Below are 17532 nucleotides of genomic sequence, written 5' to 3' on the forward strand. Positions count from 1 at the left end.
TCAAGGGCGAGGTCCCTGACAAAGAACAATCCAACCAAGACCTCAGTGGTGGAACAAGCGGACAAAGTTACTTCGAACTTAGTGGCTGTGAAGGCGGATGAAGACTGCAACAAATCCATCAGCTCCAATCGTCGTGTTTTCCATGCCATTGGAATCGGTTGATTTGTGACGTATCTTGTGCTTCTTGGAGTGCAATATCAAGTACACGTTAAACAAATACATGCAGAGGCGTCTTCACTCTGTGGAAACGAAATGAAGACCATCATTCTCGACCTCGAGAGATAGCCGCGACGACGACAACTACCTTGTATTTCTTCCTCATCTCCCTACCCCTCCCCCCACTTTCTTGCTCTGATTTCTCATTTTTTTTCCTGTCCCGATGAATGGTCTCGGCCCAAAACGATGACTGTTTACTATTTTCCATAGATGCTGCCTGGCCTGCTACGTTCCACCAGCATTTTGTGTGTGTTGCTTGAATTTCCAGCATCTGCAGATTTCCTTGTGTTTGTCATGTGTTGTGTTTCCAGCTTGTACTATATTCTCACGCAATAAAGATTCGTCTAAGCAGAACAAAACTGAGATTTTACATAAACTTTTTAAAATAGGGAATTAATATTCAGGCAAGCTGGCTGGTGGTGTACCGGCATCTGCACTGGACTTCGAGTTAAGTGGTCCCAGATTTGAATCCGGACAGCTACTTGCACACTTGCCATCCATTCTGGCTTGAGCATTGAGCTAGCAACTTGGACTCGTAAAAAAAGACAAATGCTAAAGAAATGGTAAGGTTGCCGCCTGATGCGTCACAGATGCGGAGACGAACAACAAGCAAACAAACAGGGCAACAGTGTGCAAGTAATTTTCAAACTAAGTCTCAGTCAAAATGATCTTTGTGAAAAATGTATACATGAAAAGCTATCAAAGATATAAGTTATGATTAGAAATGGAACAATACCAGGCATTTGGCCTGTCTACTTAATGCAGTTTTCCATTGATCATGTTGTGGACTCTGCTTTGTCACTTACCCTATTGATGAAATTTCCTACATAGGAAAATGAAGTCCGGTATGCCAGGTGACTGAGTTTTGTCCATCGTTCACCAATATTTTGACAGATCTACAGTATGATGCACTTCATATCTTGCTACTTTCCCATATCTAAGTAACGTGGTTAGGAAAAATCAATCAATCTTAAATCTAAAATAGTTGCTTTTTGTAGCTGTTGGAAATAGTCAGCAGGTAAGATGGTTTCAGTAGAGAGAGTTAAGATTTCATGTCAATGATCTGTCCATTTTGGTCCTTAGATATTAAAGAGGTATTGTAGCGATGTACTACGTACAGAGCTAGAGACAACACGCAGTCGGTAAGTCGTTTCAAGACTAGTTTATTCAAACTTTGCGGCACTGGCATTTAATCTGTAGCGCCCACTCTCTCCAGGCCAGAAATGACGTCAAAGGTGCATATTCAAAGTCTCTCCCCGTGCGCTGGCTATTTGTGAGTCAGTTCGCCTGCACAGAAAGTGGGTCACCACATAATCCCCACCCCCCCCCCCGAACCAGCGATACACCCCCCAATGTCCACAGTCTGGATCAGCCTCTGTTTGGGAGGTCTGCCTCTGCGCCGCAGTGCCTGAAACTCGACCGGCTGCGCCAAGTCCACGTGGGCTGGTTTGAGTCGGTCCACCGTGAAAACCTCCTCTTACCCCCAATGTCCAGAACGTATGTGGACCTGTTGTTGTTGATCACCTTGAACGGCCCCTCGTACGGCCGCAGTAGCGGTGCCCGGTGTCTGCCCCTTCATACAAACACAAACTTACAGTCTTGCAGGTCTTTGGGTACATGGGTCGGGGTCCGTCCATGCTGTGAAGTCGGTACGGGGGCCAGGTTGCCAAGCCTTTCGTGTAGTCTGTCCAGGACTGCTGCGGGTTCTTCCTTTTGCCCCCTTGGGGCTGGTATGAACTCCCCTGGGATGGCCAGGGGTGTGCCATACACCAACTCGGCCGACGAGGTGTGCAGATCCTCTTTGGGCACTGTGCGAATTCCAATCAGGACCCAGGGAAGCTCGTCCACCCAGTTAGGTCCTCTCAGGCGGGCTATGAGAGCCGACTTCAAGTGACGGTGGAAGCATTCCATTAGTCCGTTTGACTGTGGGTGGTAGGTAGTAGTGTGGTGTAGCTGCGTTCCCAACAGGCTGGCGGTGAACTGGGTACCTCTGTTGGAGGTAATGTGGGCTGGTACCCCGAAACATGCTACCCAGGTTGCAATCAGTGCTCGGGTGCAGGAATCGGCAGATGTGTCAGTGAGCAGGACCGCCTCTGGCCACCTCGTGAACCGGTCTACCATAGGAGGTACTGCGCTCCTTGGGACACTGGTAGGGGGCCCACGATATCCACATGAATGTGGTCGAACCACCGGTGGGTGGGTTCAAACTGCTGCAGCGGGGCTTTAGTGTGCCGCTGCACCTTGACTGTTTGGTTCTGCATGCATGTTCTGGCCCATTCACTGACCTGCTTGCGAAGTCCGTGCCACGCGAACTGGCTGGAGACCAGCCAGACGGTTGTCCTGATAGATGGGTGCACCAAACCGTGTATGGAAAACTTGCTGCCACCAGGCTGCCAGGACGATGAGGCGAAGTTGGCCGGTAGCCACGTCGCACAGGAGGGTCCTCTCACCTGGGCCTACAAGAAAGTCCTGCAACTGCAAACCCGAGACTGTGGTCCTGTAGCTCGGCATCTCGTCGTCTGCCTGCTGCGCCTCCGCCAGTGCTGCATAGTCCACCCTCAGGGACAGGGCCTGGACAGCTGGTCTGGAGAGTGCGTCTGCCACGACGTCGTCCTTTCCCAAGACATGCTGGATGTCCATTGTATTCTCGGAGATGTAGGACAGATGTCGCTGCTGGTGAGCTGACCAGGGATTGGACACCTTCATAAACGCAAAGGTCAATGGTTTGTGGTCCGTGAACGCGGTGAACGGCCTGCCTTCTAAGAAGTACCTGAAATGCCGGATTGCCAGATAAAGTGCCAACAGCTCCCGGTCGAAAGCACTGTACTTGAGTTCGGGTGGTTGTACGTGCTTGCTGAAGAATGCCAGGGATTGCCAGCGCCCCTCAATGAGCTGCTCCAGCGCCCCACCGACTGCTGTGTCAGATGCGTCCACCGTGAGGGCGGTCAGAATGTCTGTTCTGGGGGGCACCAGCATCGCGGCATCTGCCAAGGCTTCCTTGGCTTTAACAAAAGCTACTGCGGCCTCCTCATCCTAAGTAATGCCCTTGCCTTTACCCGACACCAGGGTGTACAAAGGGTGCATGATACGGGCTGCTGAGGGGAGTAAACGGTGGTAGAAGTTCACCATACCGACAAACTCCTGCAGGCCTTTGGCCTTGGCGGGCAGAGGTGTTGCCCCACCTTTGGTAATCCTGTGGTCCAGGAAGTCAATGGTATCGAGATCGAACTGGCATTTGGCCGGGTTGATTGTGAGGCCGAAATCACTCAGGCGGGAGTAGAGCTGGCGGAGGTGGGACAGATGCTCCTGGTGACTACTGCTGGCTATAAGGATGTCGTCCAAGTAGATGAACGCAAAGTCCAGGCCGCGTCCCACTGCACCCATTAGCCGCTAGAGTGTCTGTGTAGCATTCTTCCTGCCGAACGGCATTCGGAGGAACTCAAACAGGCCGAATGGGGTGATGAGTGCTGTTTTGGGAATGTTTTCCGGGTGCACCAGGATTTGATGGTATCCCTGGATGAGGTCTACTTTGGAAAATATTCTTGCCCTGTGCAGGTTTGCTGCAAAGTCCTGTATGTGCAGCACGGGGTAGTGGTCTGGAGTTGTAGCCTCGTTCAGTCTGCGGTAGTCGCCACATGGTCTCCAACCTCCGGCTGCTTTGGGCACCATGTGCAGGGGGAGGCCCATGGGCTGTCGGACCTCCGTACGATCCCCAATTCCTCCATCCTCTTGAACTCTTCCTTCACCAGGCGGAACTTTTCCGGGGGGGGCCTTCGTGCGCGGGCATAGAGGGATGGTCCCTGGGTCGGAATGTGGTTCTGTACCCCATGTCTGGGCATGGCTGCCGTGAACTGCGGTGCCAGAATCGATGGAAAGTCCGCCAGGATTCTGGTGAATTTGTTGTCTGACAGCATGATGGAGTCCAGCTGTGGGGCCGACAACTTGGCTTCACCCAGGGAGAACGTCTGGAAAATCTCGGCATGTACCAGTCTTTTCCCTTGCAAGTCGACCAGCAGGCTGTGAGCTCGCAAGAAGTCCGCCCCCAGAAGTGGTTGGGCCACAGCAGCCAGTGTGAAGTCCCACGTGAACCGGCTGGCGCCAAACTGCAGCTGCACTGTGCGGGTGCCGTAGGTCCATATCGTGCTGCTGTTTGCAGCCCTCAGGATGGGTCCTGGCTTCCTGTTGTGGGTGTCGTACCCCCTCAGGGGCAAGACACTGATTTCCACTCCGGTGTCCACCAAGAAGCGGTGTCCCGACTGTTTGTCCCAAACGTACAAGAGGCTGTCCTGGTGGCCGGCGGCCATAGTCATTAGCGGCTCCTGGCCCTGGCCTTTGCAGGGCGGGCGACAACAGCGAGCTTCTGTGCCCCACTGCTGGTGGTAAAAACAGCACTGTTCACTGCCCTCCTCACTCCTGCCTCTGTGTTGTGTGCACCCCCTGCCGGGCCTGGTCTGGTCTGCTGCTAGGCGTGTGGTCTGGTAATCTGACCGATGGACACCATGCTCTGCCTCTTGGCTTTCCACAACATGTCTGCCCGGGCCGCCACCTTCCGGGGGTCACTGAAATCTGCGTCAGCCAGCAGCAGATGTATGTCCTCGGGCAGCTGCTCTAGGAACACCTGCTCAAACATGAGGCAGGGCTTGTGTCCGTCAGCCAGGGCCAGCATCTCGTTCATCAATGCTGACGGCAGCCTGTCTCCCAAACTGTCCAGGTGAAGCAGGCGGGCACCACGCTCATGCCGCAAGAGGCCAAAGCTCCCAATGAGCAGTGCTTTGAACGCTTCATATTTGCCTTCTTCTGGGGGCAACTGTATGAAATCCGCAACCTGGGCGGCCGTCTCCTGGTCAAGGGCGCTCACCACATGATAGTAACGCGTGGAATCAGAGATATCTGCCGAATCTGGAACTGGGCTTCTGCTTGGCTAAACCACACGCGTGGTCGCAGCGTCCAGAAAGTCGGCAGTTTTAGCAAAACTGCGTGAACAGATGAAGAGTCGGTCATCTTTGGTCCAAATCCCGTTTGGACCATTGGGGTCACCAACGTAGCGATGTGCTACACACAGCGCTGAAATAATGACACGTAGTCGGTAAGTCATTTTGAGACTAGTTTATTCAAACTTCGCGGCGCTGGCATTTAATCCCTTGCGCCCGCCCTCTCCGGGTGGAAATGACATCAGAGGTGCATTACCAAAGTCTCTCCCCGCGTGCTGGCTATTTGTGAGCCAGTTCGCCTGCGCAGAAAGTAGGTCGCCACAGTATTTAGACAGTTACACAAACATACCAAGAATGGAGGGATATGGAACACGTTCAGAGAGATGAGATTAGTTTATTTTGATATTATGGTTGGTACAGATGTCATGTGCTAAAGGACCTGTTCTTGTGCTGTACTGTTCATCCTATCTATGTACCTGTCCAAGTGCCTTTAAAGTGTTGTTAGTGTACTTACCTCAACTGGTTCCTCCAGCAGCTTGTTCCATACACAAACCACCCTTTGGTGGTAAATTACTCTCACTTTAAACCTATGCCTTCTAGTCCTCAATTCCACAACCCTGAGAAAAAGACTGCAGTCATCCTGAGTATATCTAAAGGATAAACAGCTATTACATACAACTCAAAATTATGGATGCTTGCTTGGTTATCTCAGCTGTAGCCATATGTTGGAAGATATTTTGATAAAGATTTCATATGATTAAAACTTGATGATAATTGATCATTTATATTGATAATTCATAATTTTTTTCCAGGAGGCCGTCTCCATTATTTGTAACCAATAACCTTTTGGCAAAAATGTATCTAACTCTTAATGTCAAAAATATTCCAAATCCAGTAAGTTCTTTAAAAAAAAATAGAATTTTCATGGTGCTACAATATTGTTTTTGATTGTCCTGAACTGAAATACCTCTGATATTATCAAAATATTTATAACAATTATTTTCATTTGATACAGGTCTGGACTCTTGTTGTTGGATATGTATTGGCAGTTTCATTTAAGTGGAATACAAAAACAGAGCGTTTTCTTAAAACAATCTCTGTTCCAGTTTGGACAGTGCTTCTCTTTTACCTAGGTAAGAAACCTTTCTTTAAAAATACTGTGACGTTCTGGGCAGGGGGCATGGTTGACAGCCTGCCCCTGAATTTCTAATGACCAGCACTGTTTACTGTTCTTGTGTTAAAATGCTTTTATGTGATTATGAAGTTCCAGTTCATGTATTGTTACATTTTAGTTTGGGTTATACAGTTATTTGCTTGTGTATTTGTGGGTCACCCTAACTATAACTGGGGTGTGTGATGGTCACCTCCCCCATCGGTGTGAGACTGGTTGGGTTCACTCTCCGGGTTATGGTACCCCATCTGTTTTGTGTTTATCACAATGAAACTGTTGTTGAGTGTAAGAGCTTCTTCGTCTGTCATTATGGACCAAATGCTCGCTACATTGGTGTCAGGAGTGGGATGTGAGATTGAACAGTTCGAAGACGAGTGTGAAGAGCTCCAACGGCGGTTAGAGTGCCTTCCGACCCAGGGAATCAGAGGAGGGACTGAGCAGTATGCCTCCCCCTCGTCCACGGGCAAGGCTGGTGAAGACGGGACCCGGAGGGAGAACCTGGGAACCGAGCATCGTACCTTCTCAGGGAGCCACAACAGAGCGAGTGTAGCCAGGCTCCCCAACCCGGGGACAGAGCGGAGCACATCACTCACCTCCGTAGCAACCCACACCAGGGAACCCAAGATGCCATAGCCACAGCAGGATGGGCACTCTGGCAGACGCCACCGGAGCAACAGGAAGATCAAAGGGCCTCGATAATTTGTGCCTCAAGGTCTACCCTGAAGCTCCACCAGATACGATGGTACCAGCCGCCTGGAGCAAGTCAAACTTGGTCCCAAGACAAACAGGTGGAGCCCCACCGAGACAGTGGTGCACCTTGCCCTGGCTCTGGAGGGAAATGCCATGCAAACCCTCCTCGACATAACGCTGGTGGAGCCATGTGACTACCGGGCGCTCGTAATGGCACTGGAGCGGAGTTTTGAGCAGAGGCCGTGGGCGGAAACAATGAGGGAAGAACTGTGCAGCAGATGGCACCATATGGGAGAAAACTTGGGGGCACTAGCAGCAGTTCTCAACCTTTGTGCTTGAGTTCCCTGGTACCCCGAGTTCCTCCTGTGGCCCAGGAATAGCTTGCCCTTCTCGCCTTTGTAAAGGTGCTGATGCCAGAGCGCCTTTGGCAGCATGTTCGCCTGATGCCGCCATCATCGCTGGATGAGGTGCTGGCCGAGGCAGAGAGAGCAGAAGCGATCTTAGCCCCCCCCCCCCCCCCAAAATGTTCCAGCATCGCCCTGCATGCAGCGTGCCTGGGCTTGTGTCACCGAGGTGGAGGAGGACTCTGACGAGGAGGAGTCCGTGAGATGGGTCCAACCAGCGCCATCACCATCATCCATCCTGGTGTCCTCCCCAACACAGACCAGCCATCCCCACCTGGGTGGACAACGATGGCAGTTCAACTGGCGACGGTCACCAGTGACTGTGCGGCGATATGAGGGAAGAGGAGGCTGTGCATCGCAGTGGGGAGTAACACGGTGGAGCACGAGATGTGTCTGGCCGACAGCCCATAGTCCTATATCCTTGACCTGGACCTGCTGTCCCGCTGGGGGTTCCGCGTGGATGTGTTGGGGGCAACACCCTACCTTGGTGCTGAAGCCGTCGCTCTCTGGCAGGGCAGCTCCAGGAAGCAGTCCCAGCAGGAGCAACAACCACCACCGGTTTCACAGTGGCTCACGGCAGTGCGGCACCCCCGCAGCGGCCCAGCGCAACAGCGTCAGTGAGGCACTTCTGCTGACAGCCAGCGACCACCTCCTCACCATGGACCAGCAGCTGCGCAGCGATCAGGTGAGTGATTCTGTGCTGGCCCGGGTAAGGGAATGGCTACTGTGGGGCAAGGGCTGGAGTGGGCAGAGGTGTCTGCCCTGGACCCAGAGACCAAGGGTACTCGCAGTGGGGAACACTGGAGGTCCATGACGGGTTGCTGTTCCAGCAGTGGCGGTTGTCCGATGGTGACAGACTCTTTCAGGTGGTGGACCCTCGGGGGCTCCGCACCATGGTGCTGTGGTTCGGTGCATGGGCTGGTGGGGGCCGGCCATCTCAGAGTTGCAAAGACGTGGGCAGGCTGCGTGGACGCTTCTATTGGCCTGGATACAGGCAGGATGTGGAGTTGCTCATGCATGGCTGTGATGCCTGCAAGGCCCAGAAGGGGCTGGGCTGCCAGTTCGGGGTACCAATGCAGCAGTACATGGTGGGGGCCCCCTTAAGTGTCTACTGCCCCTCCTGGAAGAAGGGACTATCCCCCAGGCTTGGAAGCCACTGGAAGGGGCCTGGAAAGGTGCTGGACCACATCTCTGATGTGATATATCGAGTGCAGTTACCTGAGCGGTGGAAGGCAGTCGTGCTGCACCAGAACGGCTGGCACTATTTCGGTCCTTGGCCCAGCGAGGCTGAAGGAAGGAACTGACACTCCGGGCCCGGGCTCTGCCTCACACAAACAAGCAGCAGTGTCGACGCCCACTGGAACTTGTGGATCTTGCTATGGACTCTGGGGTTGCCGGGGATGGCTGACCCCTTGGGTGGGGGGGTGTGGTCGACAATCTGCCCTGCATTTCCAATGACCAGCCCTGTTTACTGAGCTTGTGTTAAAATGCTTTTGTCAGATTATGGTGGGAATTTCCAGTTCATTTATTGTTAGCTTGGCTTATACAGTTATTTGCTTGTGTATTTGTGGGTCACCCTAACTGGAACCGGAGTGTGTGATGGTCACCTCCCCCGTTGGTGTGAGACTGGTTGGGTTCACTCTCCGTGTCATGATGCCCCATCTGTTTTGTGTTTATCACAATGAAACTGTTGTTGAGTGAAAGAGCTTCCTCGTCTGTCATTATGGACCAAATGCTCACCACAATATTTTTAAGTAGAGACTCCTGCAGTCCCATTCTAACTCATCAAGAATGTAAGTAATCCTTAATTGGGAATGAAAAAACAAAACAGAATTGATGGTCTGTTACTGTTTCTCGCAGGATATTGCACATGGTAATTATTCTGCCCTCAAGAGTTTTGCCTGTTTTTTCAAGCTAGACTGATGGGTAACTCCAGTCCCAAAGTAGCTGTAGTTGAAGGAGATTTTATTATTCACCAATGCGTTACAGTATGCAAGGAGCCTGTGTAAAAGGCAGATTCAAATATTGATTGAAATTCCTTTGACTTCTAATGAGTGCTTTTAACTACTAAATGAAATGTACAAAGATATAAAATGGACACCCTGATGATGAAAACTAATTGGTTAACAATGAGATAATAAGTAATCACCAACAGCTGTGAACTTGGAAGTAGTGAGATATGGTAATAGAGATAAACAAACCACGTCAGGAAAGATGTAACAGTGATGCATTTTTTCTTCACTGGTAAATTCCAAAAGTACCTCAAAAATGTTAACTAAAATCCTGAAGTACTTTAGGATAATATATGTAAAGAGAATTAGCTTTTTTAATGCAGTCTGGTTTTGGGAAATCTATAGCACAATATAATCAAAATGTGACCAAAAGCTCTATTTTCCATTCCATTTGCCTTTCTGTTAGCATGCTATATCTGTACATTTAATTTTCTGTGCTTCATATGCAAAGACACACTGATTCCTCCTTATCGCAGCATTCTTTAGTCTAGATCAAATCTGAATACTCAGAATAACTTCATGTTTATCATTAACTGTTGTGGATTATACTGGAAGGGATTCTGTATCTTTTTAAAATGATCTTTGACAATTTCTGGATGTTGAAATGTCATTTTTTATATTTTTCAGGCTCCCCATACCAGCAACATTGATCATTCCTCTGTGGTTTCACATTTCAGCTGAACTGTTGAAACCTCAACTGCAGTGTTATTTTGTAAATATAACAAACTTATTTTTGTATTTGAATAATTTCAATAGATAAGGACATAGGCCTCTCAACATGTTTTTCAGAGAATGGCCTAATTCTATTTACAAGTATTGTGATCTCAATTTTAATTAAATTTGTTATCTTGTTTCACTTCCAATCCAGGCTTTACATGGATGATAGCGAAATCCGTCTTTCTTATAGGACTTCTACAAAGAAACTCTTAGTAAGGTCCACTGTGAAAACTAATATCAGTGGGAAATTACAATAGAATATGGGAATTTAAGGAAACTATTTCATTGAGTTCAAGAGCCGAGAGGTAATGTTACAGCTATACAGGACACTGGTCAGACCCCACTTGGAGTACTGTGCTCATTTCTGGTCGCCTCACTACAGGAAGGATGTGGAAGCCATAGAAAGGGTAGAGACGAGATTTATAAGGATGTTGCCTGGATTGGGGGGCATGCCTTATGAGAATAGGTTGGGTGAACTTGGCCTTTTCTCCTTGGAGTGACAGAGGATGAGAAGTGACCGGATAGAGGTGTGTAAGATGATGAGAGACGTTGATCATGTGGATAGTCAAAGGCTGTTTCCCAGGGCTGAAATGGCTAACACGGAAGGGCACAGTTTTAAGGTGCTTGGAAGTAGGTACAGAGGACATGTCAGGGGTAAGTTTTTTACGCAGAGAGTGGTGAGTGCGTGGAATGGGCTGCTCAATGGAATGCCGGCGATGGTAGTGGACCAGATACAATAGGGTCTTTTAAGAGACTCTAGGATAGGTACATGGCGCTTAGAAAAGTAGAGCTGGCTGTGAGTCGCCCTAGGTAATTTCTAAAGCAAGTACATGTTCGGCACAGCATTGTGGGCAGAAGGGCCTGTATTGTGCTGTAGGTTTTCTATGTTTCTATCTCTAATTTCCTCAGTATCCTAAGTCTATAATGAATGTTCAAGTTTGTAGATTAATAATTCATTTTCCTTACAGCATCAATTGCTGGAGCTTGGCAAATTCCAGTTTTTCTGGTGATAGTCATTCTGCTGGTAATGGGAGCATTTCAGGAAGGGACAGGGGATGGCACTGGTGAGTTGATACTGCGCAAAGTGACTTAAATTTATATGTAAACATATTTATTGACATGTTTCATTAAATTATTAAGCAATACTCACCCTGTTTTGTGAGTAAACATAATGGTTTCTTTTATAATTTTGGAGATACAAGAGACTGCAGATGCAGGAATCTAAAGCAATAAGCAATCTGCTGGAAAGACTCAATGAGTTCTTTGTGCAGAGTTTTGACCCAAAATGTCAGCAGTTCCCTTCATCTCATAGATGATGCTTAACCCACTGAGTTTTTTCCAGCAAATAGTTGTTGTTCCATATCTTTGCTAATGATGAAGCATGTATTGTTCATTTACCGTCTGGGCATTTTTACTTATGGTAGACAACACATCTGGGTCACTAACTACAAACCAGAGAAAATCTGCAGGTGCTGGAAATCCAAGCAGCACACACAAAATGCTGGAGGAACTCAGCAGACCAGGCAGCATCTGTGGAAAAAAGTACAATCAATGTTTTGGGCCAAAACCCTTTGGCGGGACTGGAGTGAAAAAAAGCAGAGCAGTGGATTTATAAGGTGGGGGGAGGGGAGAGAGAAACACCAAGTGAAGGCTGGAGGAGGAGGGATGAAGTAAAGAGCTAGGAAGTTGATTGGTGAAAGAGACAGAAGGCCATGGAAGAAAGAAGAAGAGGGGAGGAGTACCAGAGGGAGGTGATGAGCAGGCAAGGAGATAAAGTGAGAGAGGGAAAATGGGATGGGAAATGGTAGGGGGGGCATTATCAGAAGTTTGAGAAATCGATGTTCATGCCATCAGGTTGAAGGCCATCCAAACGGAATACAAGGTGTTGTTACTCCAAACTAAGTGTGGCCTCATCACGGCAGTGGAGGAGGCCATGCATGGACATGTGGGAATGGGAAGTGGAGTTAAAATGGGTGACCACAGGGAGATCCTGCTTGTTCTGATGGAGCAGTCAATTGAATGTGAGTACCTGGGATCCTCAGAGGTTCAAAATTGAAAAGCTTGAAGAAGAATCTGGAAACCATGTGGTATAAGCTGGTGGCAAAGACGTGTTCCCAGAAAGGATACATGGCTGGATAAGCACATGGTCAAAGTGTCAGAGAGCAGCAGGGATCACAGTGGGGGAGCAGTGAGAGTTTCACTGAATTCCCGTCAAAGCAAAGATTTAAACCTTCAGGGTAGGCATTCCTTGAAGAGACTTCACAGAGTAGTAATCAAACCACAAAAAAAGAAAAATCTACAGATGCTGGAAATCCAAGCAACAAACAGAACAAGCATGATCTTCCATTTGACCCTGAACCCTTACTATATCATTATGCACCTCCCTTTTAACTATTGTCATTATTCATCAGGCAATTTCTCACTCCAGCTTTTGAGTGGCATGTTTTACTGATCTGTTAGCAATAATTATCAGTTTCACTTTAAATTTGTTAGCTTTTAAAAAGCATGTCATATTTTGAAATTTTAGTAATAACATTTTTTGCCTTTAAGCATCAAATCAGATTTGTAATTTTATAAGTGTAAGGCTTCAGAAGAAGCAATCAGTAAAACACATGAAATACCTTTAGCTCCCATATTTTGCCACTATCGTTGGAGGTTAAGTAAGCACAATGGATGGTGAGCATCCTCTTTCTGCTGCTGATTACAAAATTCCAGCCTTCAAATTTGGTATTTGTGATTAGATTGATGAAGTGTATTCCACTGGAACCCAGGTGAAGCATTACCTTGCTAAGATTCCCCAAAACTTAAGATGTGGAATCTGTACCACTCTGGACCTGATGAAGTCGTTTGCATATACAGCGTTTGCGTAGAAGCTGTAGAGCTACAAAAACATAAGGATAAAGTAAGCAGAGTTTAAAAAAAAATGTACTCTGGGTTTTAAATCATTTAAGCTTTCTTAATTGCTTTTAGTTGATTTTGTTTTTGATGTTCAATTATTTAAATGTTTAACTTTATAATTTTTTAAATTTTATATATTTCTATATGTCAAAGGCAAGTGTTCTATAATTTGACAACAGAAAAGCTAGGGCATACTGTTACAAGCTGTCGGTCTTCCAGAAGAATTTAATGTTTAGGGCTTGCTTTCACTATTACTATGCCCACTCCAGCTGTTCAGAGCTCCTGGTTGATTCCAGGATCATCCAACCCAAATATCGACTTTTCTAGATTCAGCTGTGTTAGGTCCTGGGAAGCAGAGAATATGAGGGGCAATTATAGCTGATAACCCTGTGGCAGAACAATCCAGACCATCAAGATGGGAAAAGCAAGTTCTTTTAGATGTACGTTCTTCCTGCTTAATAAGGTTTCTTTCTGATGTTTGTGAGAGGAATTGGAATATGTTTATAAGTCTCATTCAGTTTTTGGAAAAGTTAGGGCAAAGACATAAAAGGGCTTGAATTTTATATTGTCAGTGCCTGTAAGTCTGTAGTTGTTGGCTACAGTTATTAATTTTATTTTATTTGTAGAAAATGCTTAGTTCTGTTTTCAGTGTTGTGTTATGTTCCGGCTGCTAGTTGTCTTCTGATTTGTTTCTTTTTTTTTTATCTGCAGGTTTGGAGCTGCTAGGTCATATGATTCAAATGGTTTTCAGCACTGTCAATATGGCAGCATCAATGATAGGATTCTCAAGTCACCAAGAGGAAAATCCAGCAAAAGAATTATCAGGTGATTAATTGTATTCTGCCTATATGAATTGAGGAAAGAAAATTTGAAGTATGTTAATAACTAAATTGCACAGTTGCTAAAATATATTAATTATATACTGGTACACTACAGTTCTACCCTGCAGAGTATTTGATCATTTTAGCACTCTGTCCAGGGCTTCACTTGTGAATACATATCTCCATCAAACGAAGAGGTCACTTAAAATTTTCATAGTTGGAGAAGTGCTGACTGAACCTTCAACCAGGCTCCAACCTCAGTAGTATTGTTAATAATGCAACTCCCGGATATACTATATTGCTGTAATGACGTCTTCTAGCACTGATTCCATTTGTACTCTCATTCCTGTAACCCAGATAGATCATATGGGGATACTGATACACTGTATGTGTTTTTACAAGTATGTGCAGAAATTTGAACAACTCTCAGTATATATTTGAAGTAAATATCTGACAAAAAGTCATCAATCTTTCGCAGATGTTGCCTGACCTATTTAGTGTTAGCAATATTTTCTGTATTTATGTTGGATTTTCTACATTAACAGTTTTTCAATTTTCAAATATTTGAAATAAATTAATATATACTATAACAGTATTTAATTGCCCAACCCTAATTGTCTTTGAGAAGGTGGTGTTGAGCTGCCTTCATGAACCATTGGAGTTCTTGACATGTGGGTTTACCCACCATGCAGTGGGGAGAGAGTGCCAGGATTTTGACCCATCAACACTGAAAAAACAACTATATATTTCCAAATCAGGATAGAGAGTGGCCTGGGGAGCAAATTCCAGGTGGTGGTATTCACTGATTTTTATTGTCATTGTTCTAGCTGTGTTTGGAAGGTGATGCCCAAGGAGTCTTGTTATGTTGTTACTGTTCATCCTGTAGTGTACCAACAACTACTGTCACTGTGAGTTGGTAGTGGATGAGATTCCTATCCCATATGGGGTTGTGTTTCTTGAGTGTTTTTGAAGCTGCCTTATTAAGGCAAGTGAAAGAATATTCTATCACAGTCCCAACTTGAGCCTTGTAACTATGGATAGGGTCTGGGGAGTTAGGAGATGAGTTACTGGCTTCAGGATTCGTAGCCTCTAGTTTGGAGAGGTCACTGCAGAGAACTGGAAAAAGCTGCAGGAAGTTGTAAACTCAGTCAGCTGCATCATGGACTGATCCATAATTGAGGACACCTTCAAAAGGTGATGCCTCAAAAAGGCAGCATCCATCATTAAGGAACCCTATCACCCAGGACATTTCATCTTCTCATTGATACCATCAAGGAGGAGGTAGACTGCCTATTGTTCCACAGGAATGTGTCCTTAGCCACATAGTCATAGATATAAAGTGAGTAGAGCAGGGGGCAAAGTACCGCTCCAACACCATATACAAGTTCGCTGATGACACCACTGTGGTGGCTATATCAAAGGTGAAGATGAATCAGCATACAGGAGAAAGATTGAAAACTTGGCTGAGTGATGTAATAACAACCACCTCTCACTCAATGTCAATAAGACCAAGGAACTGATTGTAGACTTCAGGAGAGGATCAATACCTTTAAATACCTAGGTGTCACTATTTCAGAAGACCTGCCCTGGACCCATCATAAAAATATAATAGCAAAGAAAGCATGACAGCAACTCTACTTCCTCAGGAATATGCGGAGATTTGACATCTCATCAGAAACCTTGACAAACTTCTATAGATATGTGGTGGAAAGTGTGCTGACTGGCTGCATTACGGCCTGGTATGGGAATGCCAATTCCTTTGAGTGGGAAATCCTATATAAGGTAGTGGATTCAGCCCAGTACATCACAGGTAAAATCCTGCCAACCATTAAGCATATCTACATGAAACATCATCGAAGAAAAGGAGCATCCATCAACAATGATCCTCACCACCCAGGCCACGCTCTTTTTTCGCTGCTCCTATCAGGTAGAAGGTACAAGTGCCTCAGGACTCACACCCCAAAGGTTCAAGAACAGGGGTAGTAGCAGGGGTACTACCCCTGAATAATCAGAGTCCTGAACAAATGGGATAACTACTCATTCTACTACTAGTGTTCTCACAACCAATGGTCTCACTTTAAGGACTTCTATCTTGTTATTTCATGCCTGTTATTTATTGCTATTTATTTATATCTGCATTTGCATGGTTTGTTGTCCATTGGTCCTGTTTACAGTTACTAGATTTGCTAAGTATGCCTGCAGAAGAAGAATCTCAGGGTTGTATGTGGTGACATGCATGTATTCTAATAATAAATTTTACTTTGAACCTTGAATTACAGGAGCCTGAAGGCACACACTCAATGTTTCAGGAACAGTTTCTTTCCCACTGCCATCAGATTTCTGAATGAACAATGAACTCATGAACACATTTTTTTGCTCTCTTTTTGTACTACTTAATTTTTTATGTGTATTTCTTAGTGTATTGCATAGTTTTTTTATTATTCTGTATTGCACAGTACTGCTGCTGCAGAACAACAAATTTCATGACCTATGCCTATGGCATTAAACTTGATTCTGATAGCAGCAACTATGTTCAAATAAGCCCATATACATCCACAACGGTTGATTTAATTACTTTATAAATGAAAGTTGTTTTGAAAGGAAATCTCTGAGTTGATAAATACATTGTTTATCAGAGTAAAAACATCCCAATGTTGACAGTATAATTCTGTGCTTGATCTTACAGCTGAAGCTCTGTCATAAGAATAATAATTATGGGTGCATTATGCAATGAAAGGTTTCACAGGCTCGTCTTGCTTCCCCCTAAAACAACAGGAATCTCCTTAATTGAAACATAAAAGATAATAAGGGGTCTTGGCAGAATGGATATGGAGAGATGCTTCCTCCTATGAGACAGTCTAGAACTAGAGGTGACTCCAGCTTTATAGACTACAATCAATGCCTGGCCCTATCCTCAGCCTTTTATACTGTTTTGAAAGAATTTAATATAATCTGCAGAGAGTAAGAATGCTATGTAGGCTAATTTTGGAGCTTATTTTTCACCCAGTCATTTCCCAGTCATGCATGTTGTTCTGCCACCCTCATTCAGCCTCCATGAAGTCCAGTTATCCATCACCACTGGCCAAGTGCCAATAGCAAGAAAAATTAGAGGTTTATAGCCCCAACACATAAAAGAATAGATCTTGCTAAAAATCCATGTATCAGATTATAACCTCACTGATACAGTGCTGCTCCCAAATTTGTCGTGAATTTGTGTGGCCACTTTTCATCAAATAGACAATTATTCACTAACGGGAATAGCATAAAATAAAGATATGACCAAAAGGCTCCAGATTGATCTTAGTGTTTTGAGGGATACCAATTAAGGTTTCGTGGACTTGAATGCATGGTGTTCTACGAGATGGTAAATGTAAAAATAGTGTTTTACGAAATATTTCTTGACCAAACAAGTTTGATTCATGTGGTGGAATCCACTACAGTAGTTTATTTTATCAAGCTTGTTATCATTAAAATCCTTAAAAATACACTCCTGCTAAGAAATTGTGAAGTATTTAGGAGAAAGAAGTATGCCATTGACTTTATAGTTCCGCTTTGCCAATTCACTCCATAGTTTCTCTACTTATGTTAACCATTGGAAAACTCAGCAGGTCATACAGCATCTGTGGGAGGAAAGAAAATGTTGACACACATACTGCATGATCCAGAGTTCCT

At 45.8% G+C, this 17532-nt stretch overlaps 1 protein-coding gene across 1 annotated transcript in view; it reads left to right on the forward strand.

Moving 5' to 3' along the window:
* The window catches only part of tmem245 (transmembrane protein 245), a 118838-nt gene that overhangs the window by 18109 nt on the left and 83197 nt on the right, over positions 1-17532 (forward strand). Inside the window, exons 2-4 of the mRNA XM_059972482.1 lie at positions 6163-6280; positions 11110-11205; positions 13751-13864. Of these exons, the coding sequence (XP_059828465.1) occupies positions 6163-6280; positions 11110-11205; positions 13751-13864 (328 nt within the window). The remainder of the gene's footprint in view (positions 1-6162; positions 6281-11109; positions 11206-13750; positions 13865-17532) is intronic.

Source organism: Hypanus sabinus, chromosome 6 (genome assembly GCF_030144855.1).
Source record: "Hypanus sabinus isolate sHypSab1 chromosome 6, sHypSab1.hap1, whole genome shotgun sequence".
Taxonomy (NCBI): Eukaryota; Metazoa; Chordata; class Chondrichthyes; order Myliobatiformes; family Dasyatidae; genus Hypanus; species Hypanus sabinus.